Source organism: Macrosteles quadrilineatus, unplaced genomic scaffold (genome assembly GCF_028750875.1).
Source record: "Macrosteles quadrilineatus isolate MER2022 unplaced genomic scaffold, UCM_ALF_1.0 Scaffold_2__2_contigs__length_208266976, whole genome shotgun sequence".
NCBI classification, from domain to species: Eukaryota; Metazoa; Arthropoda; class Insecta; order Hemiptera; family Cicadellidae; genus Macrosteles; species Macrosteles quadrilineatus.
This window is the reverse complement of record NW_026542595.1, coordinates 150,835,541-150,859,058: the sequence shown is the minus strand read 5'-3', so window position 1 is coordinate 150,859,058 and position 23,518 is coordinate 150,835,541. Positions and strand designations below refer to the sequence as shown.

General features: G+C 29.7%; 2 protein-coding genes across 9 annotated transcripts in view; one reads left to right on the top strand and one right to left on the bottom strand.

Moving 5' to 3' along the window:
* The window catches only part of LOC128985820 (protein still life, isoforms C/SIF type 2), a 587,264-nt gene that overhangs the window by 228,061 nt on the left and 335,685 nt on the right, over positions 1 to 23,518 (bottom strand). The window lies entirely within an intron of this gene.
* On the top strand, positions 1,750 to 5,757 carry LOC128985821 (uncharacterized). 2 transcript variants are annotated; one of them, XM_054405736.1, is made up of 6 exons: positions 1,750 to 1,810; positions 2,398 to 2,558; positions 3,075 to 3,208; positions 3,820 to 3,893; positions 4,703 to 4,771; positions 5,552 to 5,757. In XM_054405736.1, the coding sequence occupies exons 2-6, from the start codon at positions 2,403 to 2,405 to the stop codon at positions 5,737 to 5,739; spliced, it is 621 nt and encodes a 206-aa protein (XP_054261711.1). In that variant the 5' UTR covers positions 1,750 to 1,810; positions 2,398 to 2,402; the 3' UTR covers positions 5,740 to 5,757. The 2 variants fall into 2 exon arrangements, with proteins under 2 accessions (XP_054261711.1, XP_054261710.1); XM_054405735.1 differs by lacking the exon at positions 1,750 to 1,810 and adding an exon at positions 1,846 to 2,029.

Sequence of the window (23,518 nt, the reverse complement as noted above, 5' to 3'; positions counted from 1 at the left end):
TACTTAATGTTCCTTTTCCTAGACGGTATGTGTCGAATGCACATTGAGAGACTACGTGTTCAATAACTAGAACGTGACGAAGAAGTTAAGCCATGTAGTTACTGCTTCCGTCTTAATTGAACCACTAATAATACCTATTAGTCTTCAACAGAGTTCTGTTGTTGGTTGGATAATGAAATCAGGCAGTAGTACCGTACATATATAAGTAGTATTAAGTCTACTTAAATGAATATCATGTTCAAACAAAATACAGGGGTTTCATAAAATAACGGTGGGGTTTTAATTGTATGTAAAACTATTATAAGACGAATTAAATATTTAATATTGATACCCCTGCATCCAGTTGCTCAAACTTATTTGTTTACATTAGTTTAAACACCTGTGTTGATTGTTGTGATACTCGACAACCTACGTATTCTGCTTCAAGTTGTATTTATTATAAACATGTTTTCCACCAAGAAAGGCTAAGTGTGAAACTAAGGGAACTAAAGCCAATGACTCTAGTATAACGGCCATTTAGGATGTCAAAAATATAGTTTATTAAAAGAAAAACTAGAAATTTAGCCTATCCACTAGAATGAACCAGAGATGCAGTCTCCTTTGTAACAAGAAAAATAATGCACGTGTGGTCTGAAATAGATCATAATCTAAACGTCTGTAGAGCAAGAAATGGTTGTGATTTTGAAGATTATCAGCTATGTACAAAATCTTTTTGATGTCAGTAATTCAACAAAAAAAAAAGGTTTTTTGTATCTTTTCTCGTTTCCTTTTATTTCATAACCCCACCATTATGTTATGAAAGACCTGTTTAAATTCTATTGATAAACTAAGAAAACTAGAAATGGTTTAATGAACATATTAAATGAAAACAATTTATTTAGTATGTTCCAAGAATATATGTAAACCATTGTTTCTCTTAACCTGTCAAATTATGTCATTGATTTCTTCTTCAATAATAGTTCATGCAGTTCATTCATAGCCAATCCATTTTTGTGGTTAAAATATGGATCGAGCTTTACTATTTTTTCTCAGAGTTTAAAAATGTAATAAAATTGTGGCTTACTTTTATTAAAAGTGTAGCATGTACAATAGGAGTGGTTTAATTTAATTAGGAGGGAATGAACATTAAATGGGTTTACTCTTGAAAACTGCTTTTGAAAACGGAAAGAGGAAGTTAAAGAGTGGCGCCGTTTCCGTTTCAAACCGGAAGAAGCCTGGCTGCACGTACCATATTCAACCCTGTCAGGAACTTGTTGGGCTCAGATGTGATGTTAGGGTAGTAAAATATTGTTTGTGCGACCGTTTAAAAATTACGTTTATAACTCGACAATTTACATAACTACAGCAGTAAAAAAATCATTGCATACAAATATTACATTTAAAAGTGTGTATAATTTATACATTATATTCTGCAAATTAAAGTTTAAAACTACCTCTTAAAACATAATCTAAAACACTGTTGAATAAAACCGTGGTTATACAATGTACTATTTTGAACACATACTTGTTAATTATCAATATTAAATTAATTGATACGAAATTATAAGTATGACATTAACTAAAAAGATTGATGGCCGATATCATTTTTGTAAGAAATAAGTTTTGTTTGTAAATACGAGTTTACGATGTACAGTTTTAACAAGTCACACACTGAAAAGATTTGTGTTAACTCATTTGAAAGCAGATTCGACGACTTTGAGCCCAAACTGAGAATACAGTATGACACGTGTATACAGGTGTCTGATGCAAGATAGCTCAAAGATGACAATAACAGACAGCCAACAGACGGAGTTAGAAGACACAGTTTAAGGTAAGAAGCTTTTGTTTTGCCTTTGTGGCAACATTTACGGTAAACTATTGTTATATACAGTCAACAATTAAGTTACGTATTTTCACTGAAAGGAATTATACTTTTATAGATGACCTACTAAGACCAATTTCGGAGGACGGTCTCCAATAACCCATATAATATTTAAACTCTAATCACGCCTAAATATTCTCATTTTCTACCAGCATTCTGTAAATACTTGTATGTATTTATGCATTTTTATGTAGTTATGTACATAATTATATATAAGGTATTGTTTCAACAAAAATGTAAACTAATACACACATACAAATTTTAATTGTTTAAATATGAAAATATATTCGTTCAAAAGAACTAAAATGCAAAAATTAAATATAGATTTGTAAATTGATACATGCTATAAAGGGATTAATGCAATGCACACTCATACTAAACCCAATGTAATAATTTACAGAGCGAGGGTAAGGTCTACAAATGTTTCGTAATCTCACTGTGCTTAAACTTGTATGAACGATTGAAATTCGATTTGTCTGCAGGTTTGTTAGTGCGGGGGTTATATTGCCTCCCTATAAGAGTCCTCTGTTTTTCAGAATCAATGCTACATAAGTTCAGCGCTATGTCCATTATCATATCGCTGGTTTCCGTATGGACCCTCCTGGCTGTGACGTCAGCCAACCTCTACAATCTGGGACTCTGTAGGCCTTACATCACCAAACGGACCTTCAAACAACCGGTCACGTTACATCAGTTAAGTATAAAATTTTAAAACTGGTTTTTACATGGTATTAAAACGTGTTTTAATGAAATTAAATGAAAAATGCTTTATTTGACCAGGCAAAGTTAGGGCCACATAGCCCTCTCTTACACTTAACCTGACAAACTTAAATATAAATAAATAAAAATACAATGTAATTTCTTAATCTAATATAAATATTAATGTTTTAATGATGTTTTAATTTGTTATATGAAACCATCATTTCTGGGTATGATATGTACACGTTATGAAGAAAGGAAATTAAATATTGGAATGGTGTACACATTATTAATTTCATAACAACAACAAACATCAAACACTACCTGAAATATTTGCAAAAGCAACGAAAAGTCTGGCTTTATACAACTGACAAATTAATTCTATGATAAGAACTTTCAAAAGACAAATGAGAAAATGCTTAATCCTCAATAGTGAGGAAATTATAAGGTGTGCTGTTACAGCTGGTTTCAATTATACATGATTTTTTACCATCGCGTTTTTAACCTACAGTTATCTCTTGACGGGGAGTTCACAGTATTGTATACATCAGGTCTGAAACAGCTTCAAGAAGTATCTTGCGCCACGTTCCAGTACACTTACAACACGGCTGATACATATACATACCGATCCTATGTCAAGGCTGATGGGTTAGTTTACTCTTAATAAACTAACACTTAAATTACTTGTTTGGTTGGATATCGTACTTTCATTACTGTAAAGGTCTGTGTTTACAGTTTGAACAACAAATACCGACTTGTAAAATAAATGTTTGTTTGAAATTTTTTTAACACATAAATTCTATATTTATTGCTCAAAATAAAATATAGTTTAGGGACCACTTTAAATACTTCTTTAGTGGTTCTTTAGTGGTGTTATGTTTAAATGTTAAGGCCACCAATTTTAAATCCTACGTCGAAGACCTCCTGATCACTTGCACGTTGCTTTATGATTATTTTGTAAATGTTAGACTTTTAGTTTAATATTGTCTGAGTCATATTTGTGGAAGGAACCCATAATGTTAAATTAGTTTACTCCTTAAATATAGTTTATTTACCATTAAATTATTCACTTTACTATTTCAATAAGGTTTGGATTTCTGTCTGTATAACAATATGTTGAATAGCTTTCGCAACTTAAGATATTATGATTAGCTTTCCTATGGTTAAATTTACAGTATAGTTGGCAATGATAGTCACAACAGACATGTTTATCTTCAGTTTCTAAAGCTATTTTAAAATGTGTTGTATTTCATTTCAAGAAAAGAAGAAGTCTTGGCTTGCGAGGCCCATGAATTAGCCCCTGGGGCATTTTTAGTAACACCTAAAGACAACGGTAAGCTATAAACTTAAGCTTTTGTAATAGAATCACGTTAAGAATATCATGTAATTTTATTCCAACACAAATGTAAAACTCGTATGAGAAAACGCTGAAGTAAACACAGATGAAGGCTTTATAACAAGCAAAGGTGGTCTGTTCATTCGCTAGATATGTTGTTTAATGGGTTGAAACAGATTGCTTTTGCTCTAGAATAAGTTTCTTTTTGCATAATAGGTTTCATCTGCTGTATTTTCAAATGTAATTTGTAGGTCTTTCTTAAACAATGGATGTATTCTAAAGCATTCAAACTTGACTTGAGTGTTAACGAAAAAAAAATCAATTCGTATATAGAAAAAAGCAGGTCCTGTATTGTTTAAGGTTTGATATGACGAATTGGACAAATACATAGATATAAAGGACTACCTAAAATGTCCAAAAGCCAAATATAACCATTACATTGGTTTATATCATGATAACGAGGCTATATAATCATAGAAGTATGTGATGACAAGAAAACTAGTTCAAATCTTTTAACATCAAGGAAACCTACCAACGTTTTTAATTCTTCAAAAAAGTAAAAAACATCGTAACCGGTACTTAAAAATATATTTTTTAAAACTTTTTTCTTTGTGAAAAATATCTTAAAATCGTATTGACAGAATTAAGTTGAAGCATCTTCAATTAACCTAAGGCGGCTAAATTTGTATAGTATTGGAGTAAGTTCTTATCCCATCAAAAGCCGGTTAAACGCAGCGCAATTATATTTTCCCAGATGAGTAAACATTATAACATTAACCACCTGTAAAATAATTTCACTGTTCCAGAATACTCTACTCAATTTGTCAAGTACCATAGCGAAGATATTCTTCTCATTTATTGGTGCAAAGATGACAGTAAGTATGCATAAACATTATTCAATCATAAAGATTTTATCTAACTGATTGAATATTTGACCAACGGTACGTCGTGGCATAAAATTTAGAAGCTACAAAACTGTATTCATAGCCTAGCATATGGAGAAATTATTTAAATAATAATTTTGCCATTTAAGCCATACAAGAGTAAAAAAAAAATTAAATTTGTTATTTGATCAATAAAAACAGGACATATAATTGGGGAAACACTAATACTTTTGCATAGTGGTCTATGGCAAAAAGTTTCTTTTTAATAAACTTAAATAATTTGTTCTTACAATCAAATTAACCAACAAATGTCATAGCAATAAATGTAACAATCCTTAACAAAATGTCTACATTAGTTCTACAACGGTAGTGATATACAGTAATTACCTACCCCATATTTTATCAAGGTTGAATCCTGCTTGTATAATAAAAACTACCGTACACATATTGTCCAAACATAAGAAAAACTTCTGTGTTTGTTTAGCAGTATTATTTATGGTCATAAAAATGTTTAGAATTTCATACTACAAATTTATGTACTTATACTTAACTTATATTTATCTTGGTGCTACTGTTTTAATAATTATTTAAGTGTTAAATGAAAAAGAATACTGTAATGCACACGTAACATCCGTAATTATTGCCACTTATCTTTAAAACTATTTTTTAATTGACAAAATCTAATTTATTGCTTTAGGTCTATTTAAAGTATGTTTAAAAAGAAAATTATTTTAGTGTAACGAATTAAACTACCATATTCAACAATTTCAGGTGATGACAACTATTATAACAACATTTGGATGATAGCTGCAAAAACAGCACTGGCTAACACGAAGAAAGTAAAAAAAGAAATCTTGGACATGCTTTACCATGATGATTATAAGGGATTCATAGACAGAGACTTGGAAGATTTGAGAAATGAACGTAAGAAGTATGTCGAGCTAACAACTTGCAATTGAAATAAATGTTAACAGGTCTGATCATCTTGATTACAAACCCTAAATATGTTTCCTAAATAAGTCCTAAATGGCAATGAATTGTGAAACAGCCGTTAACAAACATAACAACCATGTTAGCTAATTACTTAGTACAATTACTAAATATAATCTAATTAGGCTAATTTTCATTGTCAAACAATTTAGACACAATTTTATCTTTGACGTATATATTTTTGGTAAGTTTTTCACGTAAAAACCATTGTTAACAAGCAGCTACAGGGATTCCAAACCATAGATGAAGTAATATAATAAAATGTTTCAAGTCCTAAATGGCAATGAATTGTGAAACAGCCGTTAACAAACATAACAACCATGGTAGCTAATTACTTAGCTAATTACTAAATATAATCAACTGCAGGCTAATTTTTACTGTCAAACAATTTAGACACACTTTTATCTTTGACGTATAGGTTGTTGGCAAGTTCTTCACGTAAAAACCATTGTTAACAAGCAGCTACGGGGATTCCAAACGAAGCAAGTCAAAGGAAGAGCGAGGAATTAAGAGAGTTCCCTTAAGGCTTGAGGCTCCACAACCGTCTTTCCTCGAGAGACACTCCTCATAAGTTTACTTCACCTTGGTTAAAAACCTTCTTAAATAACTCCCTTCATTACATTACCTGTGTGAGACAAATGCTGTCTTTGGAATAAGTAAATACGAGAGGTCGTCCAGTGGTCGAAACTCGACCAAAAATATGTAATGTAAACTTACTCAATTCTCTATTTTCACCCCACACTGTAAATAAAACATGTGATTGGAGGTTCTTCCATTTGTTTTGATTTTCTGTTTAAATTTCGTTGTTATTTCGTCACCAGCATGGCAACGCATAAGATCCATGTTAATTTTTGCAAATTTTTAAACTCATTTTTTGTGCTTATCTTTGAGCCTATTTAAATTTTTAAAGGGATTCTGCACACCTACAGGAAAATAGCTTTCTAACGGTATGCGTAGATTTACCCCACGATGCACACAAGCTGAGAAAAAAGTTTACTGAAAAGTATTTGCATAAATGTTTAGTTTTTTATTTGAATTCATCAAACTCGTCCAATCAAATAACTGTCTGTATTTACTCTGAATTTATCTGTATTTATCTGAATTTACTGTCTGTACTTTATCACTCAAGCAATAACCAAACTGATTTTAAAGCTTAATTGAAAGTATCTTTTCGGATATCTTCTATCTTTTTTTAAGTGCTGAAGTGCCTCCCTACTACTTGTTCACAATACACTTTACGGCATCCTTCAAAGTTTCTACTATAAAATACTAACGAATACACTCTTTTTATATTTCCCCTTAATGTTCGTTATGCCTATATATAGTATAAATGATTCCCTATTCATCAAATAACATTTTCTATTAATACAATAATATGTTTTTTTTTACTACACCAGAAGAAATATCACTACAGTCTAAGGTTATTTAGAAAGCGTTTTTTACATTACATTGTACAATCGATATTCTTTTTATTCAATTCAAGTAATTTATATCTCGATAATAAAGAAAGAAGAATATGTCTTGGGAAGAATATGTCGCACACTACTGGGTTTTTCCCGGTCGGAAACTCTGCCAACCTTATATCACGTGTATTTCCTTTCTAATTGACTCTAGCCTCAGTAAGTTATCACTGTTTTCACGTCAAAAATATTTATTAGTTTTTTTTATTTGCCACAAATATAGATGATAGATTATAAAGAAATGTAATTGGCAGTGAAATGTATTGGATTGTTTAAACTGAATCATTGGTAGTACTATATTGTCGTTAAAGCCTCTATACAACTTCATTTAATTGTTACTTGCAACGAACTAGTAGTATTTGTGTTACCTTCATAAAAAGATTAAATAACCACTTAAGTTTAAAAGAGAAAGATAAACATAATCTTGAAAATTGATTTTGAAACAATAATAGCAATCAAAAATATTTACAATACAGTATTAGGGTTTAATTGATAGTGATTGTTTCAATTTAAGTGGATGATAAAGAACTAGGTTTAAATACAAAATGTTAGCATTAAAAATATAAACTATTTTTAGTATCACGGGTATAAAACTAGGAGAAGTTTACAAAATGTCCTACACTAAACAATAAAATTAAAACATTCACTAAAGTCCTTTTATATCGTAATTGAAATGTTCTTTAATCAGAAGTTAAAATAGACATTTAATCGGTTTAATTGGTTTTGAGCTTCCAAACTACATTTCCAAACCAATATTATCTCTTTGAATCCTTGATGAAACTATTGAATAGCTTTCGGTGAATAGATTAACGCATAGATAGATAGTTTTGTCTCTATTGCAGATGAAGTCCAATTGAGTGTAAAATGTTGCACTTCGTATCACTACCAAAGCCGTTGCAACAACTGAGCTACGTCAAACCGCATACAAATTATAACTGAATTATTATCACCCACAGATCACTGTAAATATTCACAAAAAAATTTGAAAATATGGTTGAATTGTAATATCTATCTTAAAGAAACATGTTAAGTTATGTTTGGCTACTCAGTTATGGAGCTTTATTTATTATAAAGCCATTGACTATTGGATCCTAATCAAAGGTACCTTATGTAATTAAGGTAACCTTACGCAATTAGGGTTCAATTTATAAAAACTGTTATAATTTTGTAACACGAACAGAATTAGGACCAGGACCGCGATTGTCAAAAAAACTGATAATTGTAAATCCATAAAAGAAAATATTTTTTGTCCTAGAAGGCTAGGTACGAGCCTTCTTTAATTTGAACTAACGAAACTTAATGGGCTAAATAACTATAATAACTAAATTGGTATACAAAAGTAAAACTGTTGTAGTAGGCCATCATGAAAATTGCTAAATTGTATTTCTTTGTGCCATTAGTTCAGTATCTTTATGTGGAGATCTTATAGATCATGATTATAGAGAAAAATAACCTAGAAACTACTAGTAAATATGTGGTTAAATATGATCTGATGCTCCTGTCAAATTTTAGTATTAACCATTCTACAGGTAATATATTTTGTCATTAAATAGGTACCAAGCTTGTTTAGGAAAACAGGAGTGGATTTAGTAGTAAATTAAGTTCAGAGGTGTTTTGAGAACGGAAATGAGACAACGCTGTGTGTGGAGTTCAAAGCTTAAGCTGTATTAGATATCTCCACTGTTTTACCAGGACGCAACATGAGGTGAATAGATATAAACGGTTAACTTAACTGAATGGAAATGTAAATGAATATAGTAATACGCTTGAAACATTTCATAATAAATGCAAGCATTCATAACAACTTTGTCTTTATTTGTTTAACATAAGGATTTAAGGAGAAAGAGTGTAAAATTGCATGTTTATCAGAATAATTTCTTATAGCACAATATGACTAGTAACAAAGTACATAGCAAAAATTATTCAACACAATGTCTTTGTGCATGATTTATGTTTATAATTTTAAACAATCCTCATAAAATATAATTATGAGTGTTCCATGGTTGTAAATATTTGTTATTTTTGTTTTCTAGTTTGTATGGTATGATTAGCAAGAACTACAATTATAAAATTTTTTTTACTATGTAATATTTCGCGTTCTTATAGTTTGAATCTTCTAACAAGGATTCAAAATAAATAGCCTGAAATAGGTTAAATTGTTACTGGGGTTTTTGATTTTGAAATATATCTAAATTTCAAAAATGTGAAACTTAATTTGTGCATTACCTAAATTAAGGTAGAACAGATTTTTTACAAAATAAACAGTGTCTGCTTAGTGCTGCTGATGAAATGAGGTAATTACTAGTCTGATTTAGTTGTTATAATCCCTCTTTGCATGAAGCTAACAAATTGCATTTCAATAGCTCATAACTGCAACACATTTGCAACCCACTACTCGTACGGACACTGAATTGAAAATGATTTGACTTAAAATACAATGGTGGTCAATATTTTCAACTGATAATACAGGGCATTCAAACATGGCATTGGGACATAGTTTACGTAGTGATTCATTTAATAAAAATATGAAGAAAATCTAGGACAACACGTTTCCTAAAATCCCTTGGTTAACCTGAAATCCGCAATTTTCAATTTAATTTATTTATATATTTTTGCTTACAAAGGTGTATTTTTTTTTCCAACCGATCTTTATTAATTTGGGATGAATGTTGAGGTAGAAGAGATGAATGTTACATTAAAAAGTTACCTGAACCGAATTCAAATAAAAAATGGTATTTTCTTTTTTATGAGTAGGTAGAAAAAACTACGACGAAGGTAAAGCCTATTTTTAGAAAAAACTACCTTATGCTAGTAAGGTTTTATTTATGGATTTTCATTACATTCTAACAATTTAAAAATTGAACAAATCTGTTCATAAATAAAGGAAAAAAAGTCATTTTTGATACTGTACATCAATCGACTAACATCCACGGCCATCGGGTAACATCACTCTATAAATAATCTTCTGTTTCAATTTTTAATTTTCCATTGAAGAAAAAAAATTTTACCACGGTATACTTAACATTAGTTTCCTCCCTTGGTTAAAGTTCGATGTTCTTGAAATCGATATCGTTAGAATTGAAATAAAACTGTCTAGATAAAACATTGTCATGATAGTTTCTTAACCTATTAAGTATTAATGTCATACAACTGTAAAGATTTAAACTGCCGCTAGTTAAGGTTCATGTTTCAGCTATATTTCTGCATAAAAAAACATTAAAAAACTGTTTTATGAAAAAAACTGAATCGCGGCATTACTGGTAACTTATGAGTTTAAACAATTTTTATCGTCATGATTTAGGTTGTCTGATCCTGAAGTGGTAGAGTTGTTAGAGAGTTGTTAGAGAGTTTAGGTACGCCCTTTATAATAATGTTAAATTTCCAATTTAATGAAGTAAAATAATGTAAAGAATCACACTGTAGAAACATAATAATAATCTTGGCCGTTCGGTCAGGACCCTTAGAAACTACAAATTTATTATTTTTTTATATGGAATTTTAAACATAAATTGAAACGAATTATTATCAGAAGGCTACTCACAAACCCGATGGTATTAGTTTCATCTACACATAGCCTAGATGACGTACCTGAAAAAAAGAAAAGAAAATAGTTAGAATTGTTAAGAATCCCACAGTAGTCCTGTTTGTGTTTTTGTAATTATATCCGTCAGTTGAAGTAAGCAAACATAGAAAGACAATTACGAAATAATAATATATTTAGAACAACATCGCGTACAAAAATTATTTACGTATATTGGTGCTGAATAAATTTGTATCTCTACCGGTATAAGGGTTAATAATTTTGAATTTAACTTGATTCATCGAAATCATACAAACAAATTATTATTTTAGCGAGAAACACCCTGTAATAATCTCAGATTTCTACTTTGTAAAATATTTATTTTTTCACTATAATATCTTTGGGTTATTCAGGTTATCGATTTCCACGCATTGGATTTAACCTCACCAATTAAAGATTGATCAATAAAAATTCAAACAAAACTGTAATGTCATTCATCACGAGGGAGATAATGACATTTTGTAGTCAGCTTCAATTAGATTACCAACAACAACAACCACATAATTACACAATCTGTGTATATCTTGGATAAGCTCTAGTTGTATACAGTATACCAGACCTAAGTCCATGATCAATGTATTGGTCCAAAGCTATGGTGGATATTACCTATGACTGAGATTTCAGCGATTTATAATCAAATACTTGAAGAAAACGTTTTTTTACATATTCAGCAATAAAAAATCGAAACCCATATTTTAATGTGATTTAGTAATGTCCAATATGTTCAAATTATATTTAGTAAAATAAAATAAAGCAATCAAGAGTAAGTTAAGGACAGTTTTGTGTCAAACTTGTTTTGTGTGGTTTGTAGTACAGTTAGTTAACCATACATTAACGGTATTACAATGAGAACGCGATTTATAAAACTAAAAAACGGGATATTACTAAAATAGGCACTGTAGTACAATAAATGGAGATTTGTTTTAATAAACAGTATTATTACTCAAACAGTTTGACCCAGAAAGTTGTCTTTAAATTTACTTTAAAAGTTTAATTAAAAAGTTAAATTAAAGTACCTAATATTTGTTTAACATTACTTATAATTTTAGTATCCCCAAGACATAAAATATAAATCTAATAGCAATTTGGTTACATTTGGAATTCGAGAATTCAAAGCTGCACAAGGAAATAATAAAAAAAATACAGAGGTGACTTTTTGGCTACGAGGCATGTAGAGAATTTTAAATTATACCAAGCAGAATCAAAAAACCTTTTACATGTTGGACTGCTTGAGGGATCATCTATTTTAAAATTGTTTTAAACTTAAGATTGATACTTATGACAGTATATTTATTTAACAGTTTTTTGCTAATATTCTTAGGTTTGCATTTAAATTAATTTGTATTCAAATTGTGATTTCAATCTATATATTACGTGCTTGGTGTATAACTAACTTTCAACTGATTATTTAAACATCTTCCCATTTGGATTTGATTAGTCACAAAAAGTGTACTTCTTAATAATAATATTAGTTGTACATGTGAGGATAATAATTTCAAATACAGAACTTTTTTATAACTTTACAAAGTACAAATTTCTCAAATAAGTAAGAATCTAACGATTAGTTTCTTGTATAAAAAAAAAAAAAACAATATGCAATTTTGCTTTTCGGTATTACAGTTAAGATGAGAACCATTTTGTTGCTGGCATTAAACTTATATAGGATCCAAAACGAAAAAATATAATTATTCGAGTTGCTTTGATTACAAAGCAATTAAAAAAACAAGTTAAAAGAATTAAACATAAACATGTAATATACTAAGTGAAGCACTTTAAACATATTGTCATTGTAATCATCCAGAATCATCAGGGAGTTTCCTGAAATTATTATGTAGTTGTAATTTATGACCAGCATAAATATCACCAGGCGCAAATTGCTGTCACTTCTTTAGTTGCACATGGTCATAAATCTAATTTTCTAGTAGTTGTTATACGAGCATATTAAGTTATACATAATTAGGTTTTGGTACAGCATTATTGAATACTTTATAACCTCTTTGACTATCTGAAATACTAAGATGGAAAGTGTTTTTCCTGTCCTCTCATTAGAGCGTAACAGTTAAAGTTATAACTTCTCTTATAATCAAATAAGATGAAGGTTTAGGTGCATATCCCTACAATAACGGTAATTGCAGTTAAAAAGAAATTAATAGAAAATATTATGTTTCAAGCTATAATTGTTGTGCTGGTGTTTTATAGTTTGAAACTGTGGTTAGTTAAGGTAAATGAAATACAGTTTTATTTTGGAAAACTCAATACAAACTGTATAAAGTGAGGAATTGTATATTTAAAAACAAATTATACCCGTACAATAACATCGTATATTTTACCTCATTGTTGCTTAACTTCTGACCGCCGTTTGAGAACCACAATAGTAAAACACCACAACAACCGCGTTTGATGTGGATAACCAACTAGACGGCCTTTGCCTTTACACGACGGAAATGTTCCGGATGCATGTGAACACTACCAATTAGGTTATATCTGTAGCTGTGTAAGTAATTAGTACGCAAGTTGTTAAGTTGATAGGATTTGTTAGTAATATTTCAGGATTAAAACAAGTAATGTGTAAAGCCCCCAAAAAATATTTTTTTTTGGATGTGTATTTTACTAAACTGGCAAGAACCCACAAACTATCACGGTAAATTGATTTTTATGAATTACGGCTGGTCTCTAAAGATTGGTTGAAGCCACACTGTCCCACTGGTTTCGTAAATAAATGACATATTTACTGAAAGCATCAATATACGATGAACTATGGACGTTTAAAACTCCTCTTACTGTGTAGATTTTGTTAGATTTATTTCCAAACACTAAAATACTCAAATATACTTCATTATGTAAACACTGCCGATTTCGAAAGTAACAGTACTCTGTAAAACCCAATTTGTATGAACCCAACTGATATAAAATATGCAACTAAGATGAGGAAACCTAATTTACGTTATAATACAGACAAAATGTTCAAAATTATTCAGTTACAATATATTTGTTCCGAAGAAAATGATATATGATCGATATAGAAATGAAAACGATCAGCCAGTTATGGTAAAATATTTATTGGTACATAAGATATATTTTACAGAAAAGCTATTTAGCGGAAACCCTCCCACGGGCGATACTAAATCTATCTAAACGGTTCTTCCATGAATATAACACCAATACTGTATCAGGTATATGAGAGCATATTTTTGAACATGTATGAAACTTGGGTGTTAACATAGTATACTCATACACATTAATCTTAAAATGAATTTTTGATTGTTACAATACTATCAAAGTCTAGACGATTGAAATTTGCATAGTTAAGAATAGATCTTTTCTATCAGTTCATTACAGAAAATTATAGAATAGAATAAAGAGGTCGTACTTCTTATTCTAATATACTTTGGAAGGTTAGTTTACAGAAAAAATATGCTTCTTCTAATAAATTAATAGTTTACCCCACCGCATAACATCATGGGAATACTGTGACATTTTATACTTTACTAAATCATGCAAAGCTATTTAACTATGTGATTTTGAAGTTACACCTAAAAGCAAAAAGAAAATTATTATATAGGATCTGTAAGATTTAAGTTTCTTGTTATTCTTTCGTCTGATATGTTTTATTTGAGCTCTCTCATCCCACATACGTACACATAAATGGACATAAAAACGTCAAAAACTCATGTCAATATTGTTAAAAAATTAACATTACATTATTTGACATTTTCCCATTAAATAATTGTAAATTCTGTCTTGAAAAATGTAAGTTAAGAAATGTATCACCTTGGAGGGAATATTTCGCGCACTCCGAGTTCCTTCTCGTTCGGAAACGCTGTCAGCTTCAGATCTCGTTTATTTCCTTTCTACTTGATAATGTTCCCTGTGAATTATCGTCACTATTGCCTTAAGAATGATTATGGTCCAGATGTCAACAGGAAAAATAAGAAATAGGTAATTACAAAATTATAGTTAGTGATGCAATTTCATGTACTACGCATACTCAATTTTATAATAATTTGGTTTAAATTTGGGTTATTTGAGATAAGCTTGAAGTAGATTAAGACGTTTATACTATAGCAAGCCAAAACAAATAGGGGTTTGCGTTAATATCACTAAGCCACCTTAGAACTATCACCACTCAATTTACGTTAGCTACATACTAGTATGATTTCTGTACTATTTGAATATAAAATCCATTCCATAGCTGGCAAGAGAAATCAGAACGTTATCTTTCCAAACACAACCAGCACCCACAGTTTCAAAAGCTAAACCGATGCAAGGGATGGGATACGTTTTTAAACTTGAGGGAGATCATCAAATTAAATTTGGTAATTAAAATTCAGGCATCAAGTATTAGGAACTATTTAGCATTAGTCTATCCAAAAAAGGATTTCCCCCCCGGCGTGGTAAAAATTATTAATCTGCGTTTTCACTGATGCTAAAGGTTTTTAGCTGTTGTTTTGTGTTTACCAAGGGGTTGGCTTGAATACAGCCGATGATTCCATTGATGAAATACAAGATGTAGTGAGCTGTACACTCCTTTGATGTCCAAGACATGACCTGATTCCCATTATAATCTATATTGTCTAGTACAAGCCAAGTGTGAGATGAACCTGTTGTGGACAGGACTGCATTCAATAGGGTACTAAATAAAAATACATCCGTAGCTAAAATATTTTAAAATAGAAAAGATGATACCAGTGTTTAAAAACTATTATATTTCCAATTCTTTCATTTTGTTTTAAAAACTTAAAATGGGAAATAAATAAAATTGGATATATTTCTGTCTCAAAGGTGATATTGCAAACCTCTGCTACAATTTGGCTTGAACTTTTCAAAACTAAAAAATTATCAGTTTAATTTTCAAATTTATTTTCATAACTTATGAAATATAATAATGAAAACACCTCCTTCGTACACGATATAGTAAAAACATTTTTTTATCGAACAATATAAACAAACACTATTGACATAGTTAAATTTAAAAAAAATTGGAAAATGTATTACTTATAACTTTTTAAGTTGATTATTGGTAAAAAATGTAGTCCCGTTAAAAAAAATTATAAGTTTTTTTTAATCCTTTACACGATCAATATTTACCTAAAAAGAACCCAACTAGAAACCAATGGAATATAAATCACCACAGTCCACAAGTAAAATATTTTGACTATTTAAAGTTAACGTACCAAATCTCGTTTTTAATTAGATCTTTTGTACGTTTCCCTTTATTTTCTGAGTGAGTTTCATATATGCGAATGAAGATCAACTACTTATTGTTGGATTTAATAAGTTTTTGATTGTCTATTTTAGAATATATTTTTGGAATTGGTAATTTTTTATATTTTTTTAGAATAAGGATTATCAGGATTTCAGAATTACTGTATTTTATTTGATCCGTCACAAAAGTGAATGTTTTATTTAGTGATTATTAGTTATTTTAGAGGTGTTATTCTTTGAATAATTATGTCGAAATTCAATATTCAATAAAACTCTAACTTCTATCTGATTAGGCATGAAAAATATAAGTTTGCTTAAGTCCTTTGTTTTCAGCTTATTAACCTTAAACGTTCTAAAAGAATCGACGATAATTTTAAAGAACTAAAGAAGTTGTTTATACTCATACCGACTAAGATGTCCTCATACGTTGCTTCAATAACATTTCATTAGACCTAACCAAATAAGTTAAATACTAAAGCGTTAATGGGCTTGTAGAAAATTAATTTTAATTGTTGTATTATCAACAACTTGTTATCTTAACCGACCAACCATCTGCCTAGTTAACGAACCTATTCCAAGAGGCAATTTAAACTTTGCGTCATTACGAATTACTTTGTTACTATGGTAGACCTTAATAACCCCTTGCCTCTAAAATGAAATAAGTTTGTGAAGTAATTGAAAAGTAAAACTGTACTGAACATGTAAAAACATTTGTATTTTTTAGCTTCCTTTGTTGATGTCTATTAACAATTGTCAATCGGTAAGTGAAAAAAAAATAGCTCTACGGAAGATTTGTTTCAATTTAACAATTCGGAAATAAATAAGAAAAAAAGGTTTGTCATAAGAGCAGTATCATAATTTAATCTAAATTGCAAAGTTCTCTTAAAATACAATCATTTTATGAAAGTACTTGATACATGCCTTGCAATAATTATATTTAATTTGTCTCAAAGATAAATGAATACATTAGTGGTTCTTCTACATTAAAATCCAAGAATTTAGAGCTACACCAGAAAACAATCAAAATAACAGAGTCGACAGTAGTAGGTCAGTGTCAAGCTGAGAATTTTCAATTATAAAAAGGGGAAAGAAAACAACTTTCAACATGTTACATGGCTTGAGGGATTTAATTTACTTCATATTTATATTTGCCCTAGGAATGTTAAGCCAAGCAAACTAAAGGAAACATACCAAAATTGTAAATTCTTCAAAACAGTAAAATACCTCGTTACTTAAAAATTTAGTTTATAACACTTTTTCATTGTGAAAAATATCTAAAAATCTTGTTGACATAATCAAGTTGAAGCTTTTCAATTAACCTAAGGCGGCTTAATTTGTATAGTATTGGAGTAACATCTTATCCCCTAAAAAGCCGGTTAAACGAAGCGCAATTGTATTTCCCCAGATGAGTAAACATTATAACATTGACCACCTGTAAAATAATTTCACTGTTCCAGAATACTCTACTCAATTTGTCAAGTACCATAGCGAAGATATTCTTCTCATTTACTGGTGCAAAAATGACAGTAAGTATGCATAACATTATTCAATCATAAAGATGTTATCTAACTGATTGAATATTTGACCAACGGTACGTCGTGGCATAAAATTTAGAAGCTACAAAACTGTATTCATAGCCTAGCATATGGAGAAATTATTAAAATAATAATTTTGCCATTTTAGCCATACAAGAGGTAAGCAAATTTTTTATTTGATCAATAAAAACAGGACATATAATTGGAGAAACACTAATACTTGTGCAGAATAGTCTATGATGAAAAGTTTATTTTTAATTAACTAAATAATTTGTTCTTACATTCAAATAAATTAAAAATTTCATAGCTATAAATGAAACAATCCTTAACCATATTTCTACATTAGTTCAACAATGGTAGTGATATAATACCTAGCCCGTATTTTATTAAGGTTGAATCCTGCTTGTATAAATAAAACCATACATATTGTCCAAACATAAGAAAACCTAATGTGTTTGTTCAGCAGTATTTAGGCTAAATATTATTTATCGTCATGAAAATGTTTGGAATTTCATACTACAAATTTATGTTAAAACTTAACTTAGATATTTATCTTGTTGCTACTGTTTTTAATAATTATTTAAGTACTAATTGATAAAGAATACTGTAATGCACACGTTACATCCGTAATTATTGCCACTTATCTTTAAAACTATTTTTTAATTGACAAATTCTAATTTAATTGCTTTTGATATATTTAAAGTATGTTTAAAAAGAAAATTATTTTAGTGTAACGAATTAAACTACCATATTCAACAATTTCAGGTGATGACAACTATTACAACAACATTTGGATGATAGCTGCAAAAACAGCACTGGCTAACACGAAGAAAGTAAAAAAAGAAATCTTGGACATGCTTTACCACGATGATTCATAGACAGAGACTTGGAAGATTTGAGAAATGAACGTAAGAAGTATGTCGAGCTAACAACTTGCAATTGAAATAAATGTTAACAGGTCTGGTCATCTTGATTACAAACCCTAAAAATGTTTCAAGTCCTAAATGGCAATGAATTGTGAAACAGCCGTTAACAAACATAACAACCATGGCAGCTAATTACTTAGCTAATTACTAAATATAATCAACTGCAGGCTAATTTTTACTGTCAAACAATTTAGACACACTTTTATCTTTGACGTATAGGTTGTTGGCAAGTTCTTCACGTAAAAACCATTGTTAGCAATGGATTCCAAACGAAGCAAGTCAAAGGAAGAGCGAGGAATTAAGAGAGTTCCCTGAAGGCTTGAGGCTCCACAACAGTCTTTCCTCGAGAGACACTCCTCTTAAGTTTACTTCACCTTGGTTAAAAACCTTCTTAAATACCTCCCTTCATTACATTATGTGAGGTAAATGCTGTCTTTGGAATAAATAAGTAAAAAGGAATGTTTGGACTGTAATGTTGTGGTGTCTTAGGAATGTAATTAATATCAAATCTGTTTTTACCATGCAATCGTCATTGACTTGGATCATTATATAATATATACACAAAATTAACGTTTTTTCACGTACTTGTGTTGATAGTTTTTGAACAAGTTTTAAGCGTATGATGTATGTAAACATTTTCATGGTCAACAAAAACTAATCCTAGTTTACTGAAAAATATTTGCTTAAATGTTTATTTTTTTATTTGAATTCATCAAACTCGTCCAATCAAATGACTGCAACGAGTTTAATGTCTGTACTTTATTACTGAAGCAATAATCAAACTGATTTTAAAGCTTAATTGAAAGTATCTTTTCGGATAGCTTCTATCTTCTTTTAAGTGCTGAAGTGCCTACCTACTACTTGTTCACAATACACTTTACGGCATCCTTCAAAGTTTCTACTATAAAATACTAACAAATACACTCTCTTTTTTTATATTTCCCCTCAATTATGCCTATATATGGTATAAATGATTCCCTATTCATCAAATAACATTTCCTATTAATACAATAATATGTTTTTTTTTTACTACACCAGAAGAAATATCACTACAGTTTATGGTTATTTAGAAAGCGTTTTTTACATTACATTGTACAATCGATATTCTTTTTATTCAATTCAAGTAATTTATATCTCGATAATAAAGAAAGAAGAATATGTCTTGGGAAGAATATGTCGCACACTACTGGGTTTTCCCGGTCGGAAACTCTGCCAACCTTATATCACGTGTATTTCCTTTCTAATTGACTCTAGCCTCAGTAAGTTATCACTGTTTTCACGTCAAAAATATTTATTAGTTTTTTTATTTGCCACAAATATAGATGATAGATTATAAAGAAATGTAATTGGCAGTGAAATGTATTGGATTGTTTAAACTGAATCATTGGTAGTACTATATTGTCGTTAAAGCCTCTATACAACTTCATTTAATTGTTACTTGCAACGAACTAGTAGTATTTGTGTTACCTTCATAAAAAGATTAAATAACCACTTAAGTTTAAAAGAGAAAGATAAACATAATCTTGAAAATTGATTTTGAAACAATAATAGCAACCAAAAATATTTACAATACAGTATTAGGGTTTAATTGATAGTGATTGTTTCAATTTAAGTGGATGATAAAGAACTAGGTTTAAATACAAAATGTTAGCATTAAAAATATAAACTATTTTTAGTATCACGGGTATAAAACTAGGGGATGTTTACAAAATGTCCTACACTAAACAATAAAATTAAAACATTCACTAAAGTCCTTTTATATCGCAATTGAAATGTTCTTTAATAAGAAGTTAAAATGGACATTTAATCGGTTTAATTGGTTTTGAGCTTCCAAACTACATTTCCAAACCAACATTATCTCTTTGAATCCTTGATGGAACTATTGAATATTTTTCGGTGAATAGATTAACGCATAGATAGATAGGTTTGTCTCTATTGCAGATGAAGTCCAATTGAGTGTAAAATGCTGCACTTCGTATCACTGCCAAAGCCGTTGCAACAACTGAGCTACGTCAAACCGCATACAAATTATAACTGAATTATTATCACCCACAGATCACTGTAAATATTCACAAAAATTTTTGAAAATACGGTTGAATTGTAAAATCTATCTTAAAGAAACATGTTAAGTTATGTTTGGCTACTCAGTTATGGAGCTTTATTTATTATAGTACCATTGACTATTGGATCCTAATCAAAGGTACCTTATGTAATTAAAGAAACCATACGCAATTAGGGCTCATTGCATAAAAAACTGTTCTAATTTTGTAACAAGAACAGAATTAGGACTAGGACCGCAATTGTCAAAAAAGCTGATAATTGTAAACCTAAAAAAGAACCTTTTTTTTTGTCCTACAACGCTAGGCACGAGCCTTCTTTATTTTGAAATAAAGAAACTTGATGGGCTAAATAACTATAATAACTAAATTGGTTTACGAAAGTCAAACTTTTGTAATAGGCCATCATGAAAATTGCTAAATTGTATTTCTTTGTGCCATTAGTTGAGCATCTTTATGTGGAGGTCCTATAGAGGGTTATTATAGAGAAAAATAACCTAGAAACTACTAGTAAATATGTGGTTAAATATGATCTGATGCTCCTGTCAAATTTTAGTATTAACCATTCTACAGGTAATATATTTCGTCATTAAATAGGTACCAAGCTTGTTTAGGAAAACAGGAGTGGATTTAGTAGTAAATTAAGTTCAGAGGTGTTTTGAGAACGGAAATGAGACAACGCTGTGTGTGGAGTTCAAAGCTTAAGCTGTATTAGATATCTCCACTGTTTTACCAGGACACTACATGAGGTGAATAGGTTTGCACGGTTAACTTAACTGGACGGAAATTTAAATGAATACAGCAATACGCTTGCAACATTTCATAATAAATGCAAGTATTCATAACAACATTGTCTTTCTTTAACATAAGGATTTAAGGAGAAAGAGTGTAAAATTGCATGTTAGGTAGAATCATTTCTTATAACACAGTATGACTAGTAACGAAGTACATAGAAAAAATTATTTAACACAATGTCTTTTGTGCATGATTTGTGTTTATAATTTTAAACAATCCTCATAAAATATAGGTGTTTTCTATGATTGTAAACCTTTTTAATTTTTAATTTTTGTTTTCTAGTTTGTATTTTATGATTAGCAAGAACTAAAGTGTTTTACCATGTAATATTTCAGGCTCGTATAATCTTAAAAAGTAATTTTTTAAAAATGTGAAACTTAATTTGTGTAAATTAACTAACTAACTTAATCACCTAAATTAAGGTCGAACAGATTTTCAACAAAATAAACAGTGACTGCTTAGTGCTGCTGATGAAATGAGGTAATTACTAGTCTGATTTAGTTGTGATAATCCCTCTTTGCATGAAGCAAACAAATTGCATTTAAATAGCTCATAACTGCAACACATTTGCAACCCACTACTCGTACGGACACTGAATTGAAAATGATTTGACTTAAAATATAATGGTGGTCAATATTTTCAACTGATAATACAGGGCGTTCAAAAAAGGTGGGGACATAATTTACGTAGTGATTTATTTAATAAAAATATGAAGAAAATCTAGAATAACACGTTTCCCAAAATCCCTTAGTTTTCATCCGTAATTTTTATATTATTTATTTATTTATTTTTGCTTAAACATTTGTATTTTTTGTTCCAACAGATCTTCATTAAATTGAGATGTATGTTGAGGTAGAAGAGACGCATGTTACATTAAAAAGTTACTTTAATCCAATTCAAATAAAAAATGGTATGTTCATTTTTATGAGTAGGTAAAGAAAATTACTGTAGGCTAGTGATGTTTTATTTATGAATTTTCATTACAATTCTAACAATTTAAAAATTGAACAAATCTGTCCATAAATAAAGGAAAAAACTAATTTTTAAAATACTGTACATCAATCGACTAATATCCACGGTCATCGGGTAACATCACTCTATAAATAATCTTCTGTTTCAATTTTTAATTTTCCATTGAAGAAAAAAATTTTTACCACGGTATACTTAACATTAGTTTCCTCCCTTGGTTAAAATACGATGTTTTTGAAATCGATATAGTTAGAATTGAAATAAAACTGTTTAGATAAAACATTGTCATGATAGTTTCTTAACCTATTCAGTATTCATGTCATGCAAGTGTACGGATTTGAAACTACCGCTAGTTAAAGTGTATGGTCCAATTATATATAAAATTTCATTTCCGTATGAAAAAAAACATTAAAAACTCTTTTACGAAAATTACTAAATTGCGGCTATACTGCTAACTTATGAGTTTAAACAATTTTTATAGTTATAATTTAGGTTGTTCGATCCTAAAGGTTTTCAGAGTGTTGAGGTACACACTTTATAATAATGTTAATTTCCAATTTCATGAAATAAAATAATGAAAAGCATCACACTGTAGAAACATAATAATAATCTTGGCCGTTCGGTCAGGACCCTTAGAAACTACACACTTATTATTTTTTTATAAGGCATTTTAAACATAAATTTAAACTAATTCTTATCAGTAGGCTACTCAAAAACCTGTTGGTATTAGTTTCTCCTACACATAGCCTAGATGACGTACCTGAAAAAAATAAAAGAAATAGTTAGAATTGTTACGAATCCCACGGTAGTCCTGTTTGTGTTTGAGTAATTATTTCTGTCAGTTAAAGAAAGCAAACATAAAAAGACACTTACGAAATAACTATTTAAAATAACATCGCAAATTTGTATCTCTATAAGGGTTATAAGGGGTAAAAGGGTTATTAATTTTGTATTTAACTTGATTCAATAAAATCATACAAACAAATTATTATTTTAGCGAGAAACACCCTGTAATAATCTTAGGGTTTTACTTTATGAAATATTTATATTTTCAATATAATATCTTTGGATTGTTAAAGTTATTTCTACGCATTGGATTTAACCTCACCAATTAAAGGTTGATCAATAAAAGTTCAAACTAAACTGTAATGTCATTCATCACGAGGGAGATAATGACATTTTGTAGTCAGCTTCAATTAGATTACCAACAACAACAACCAC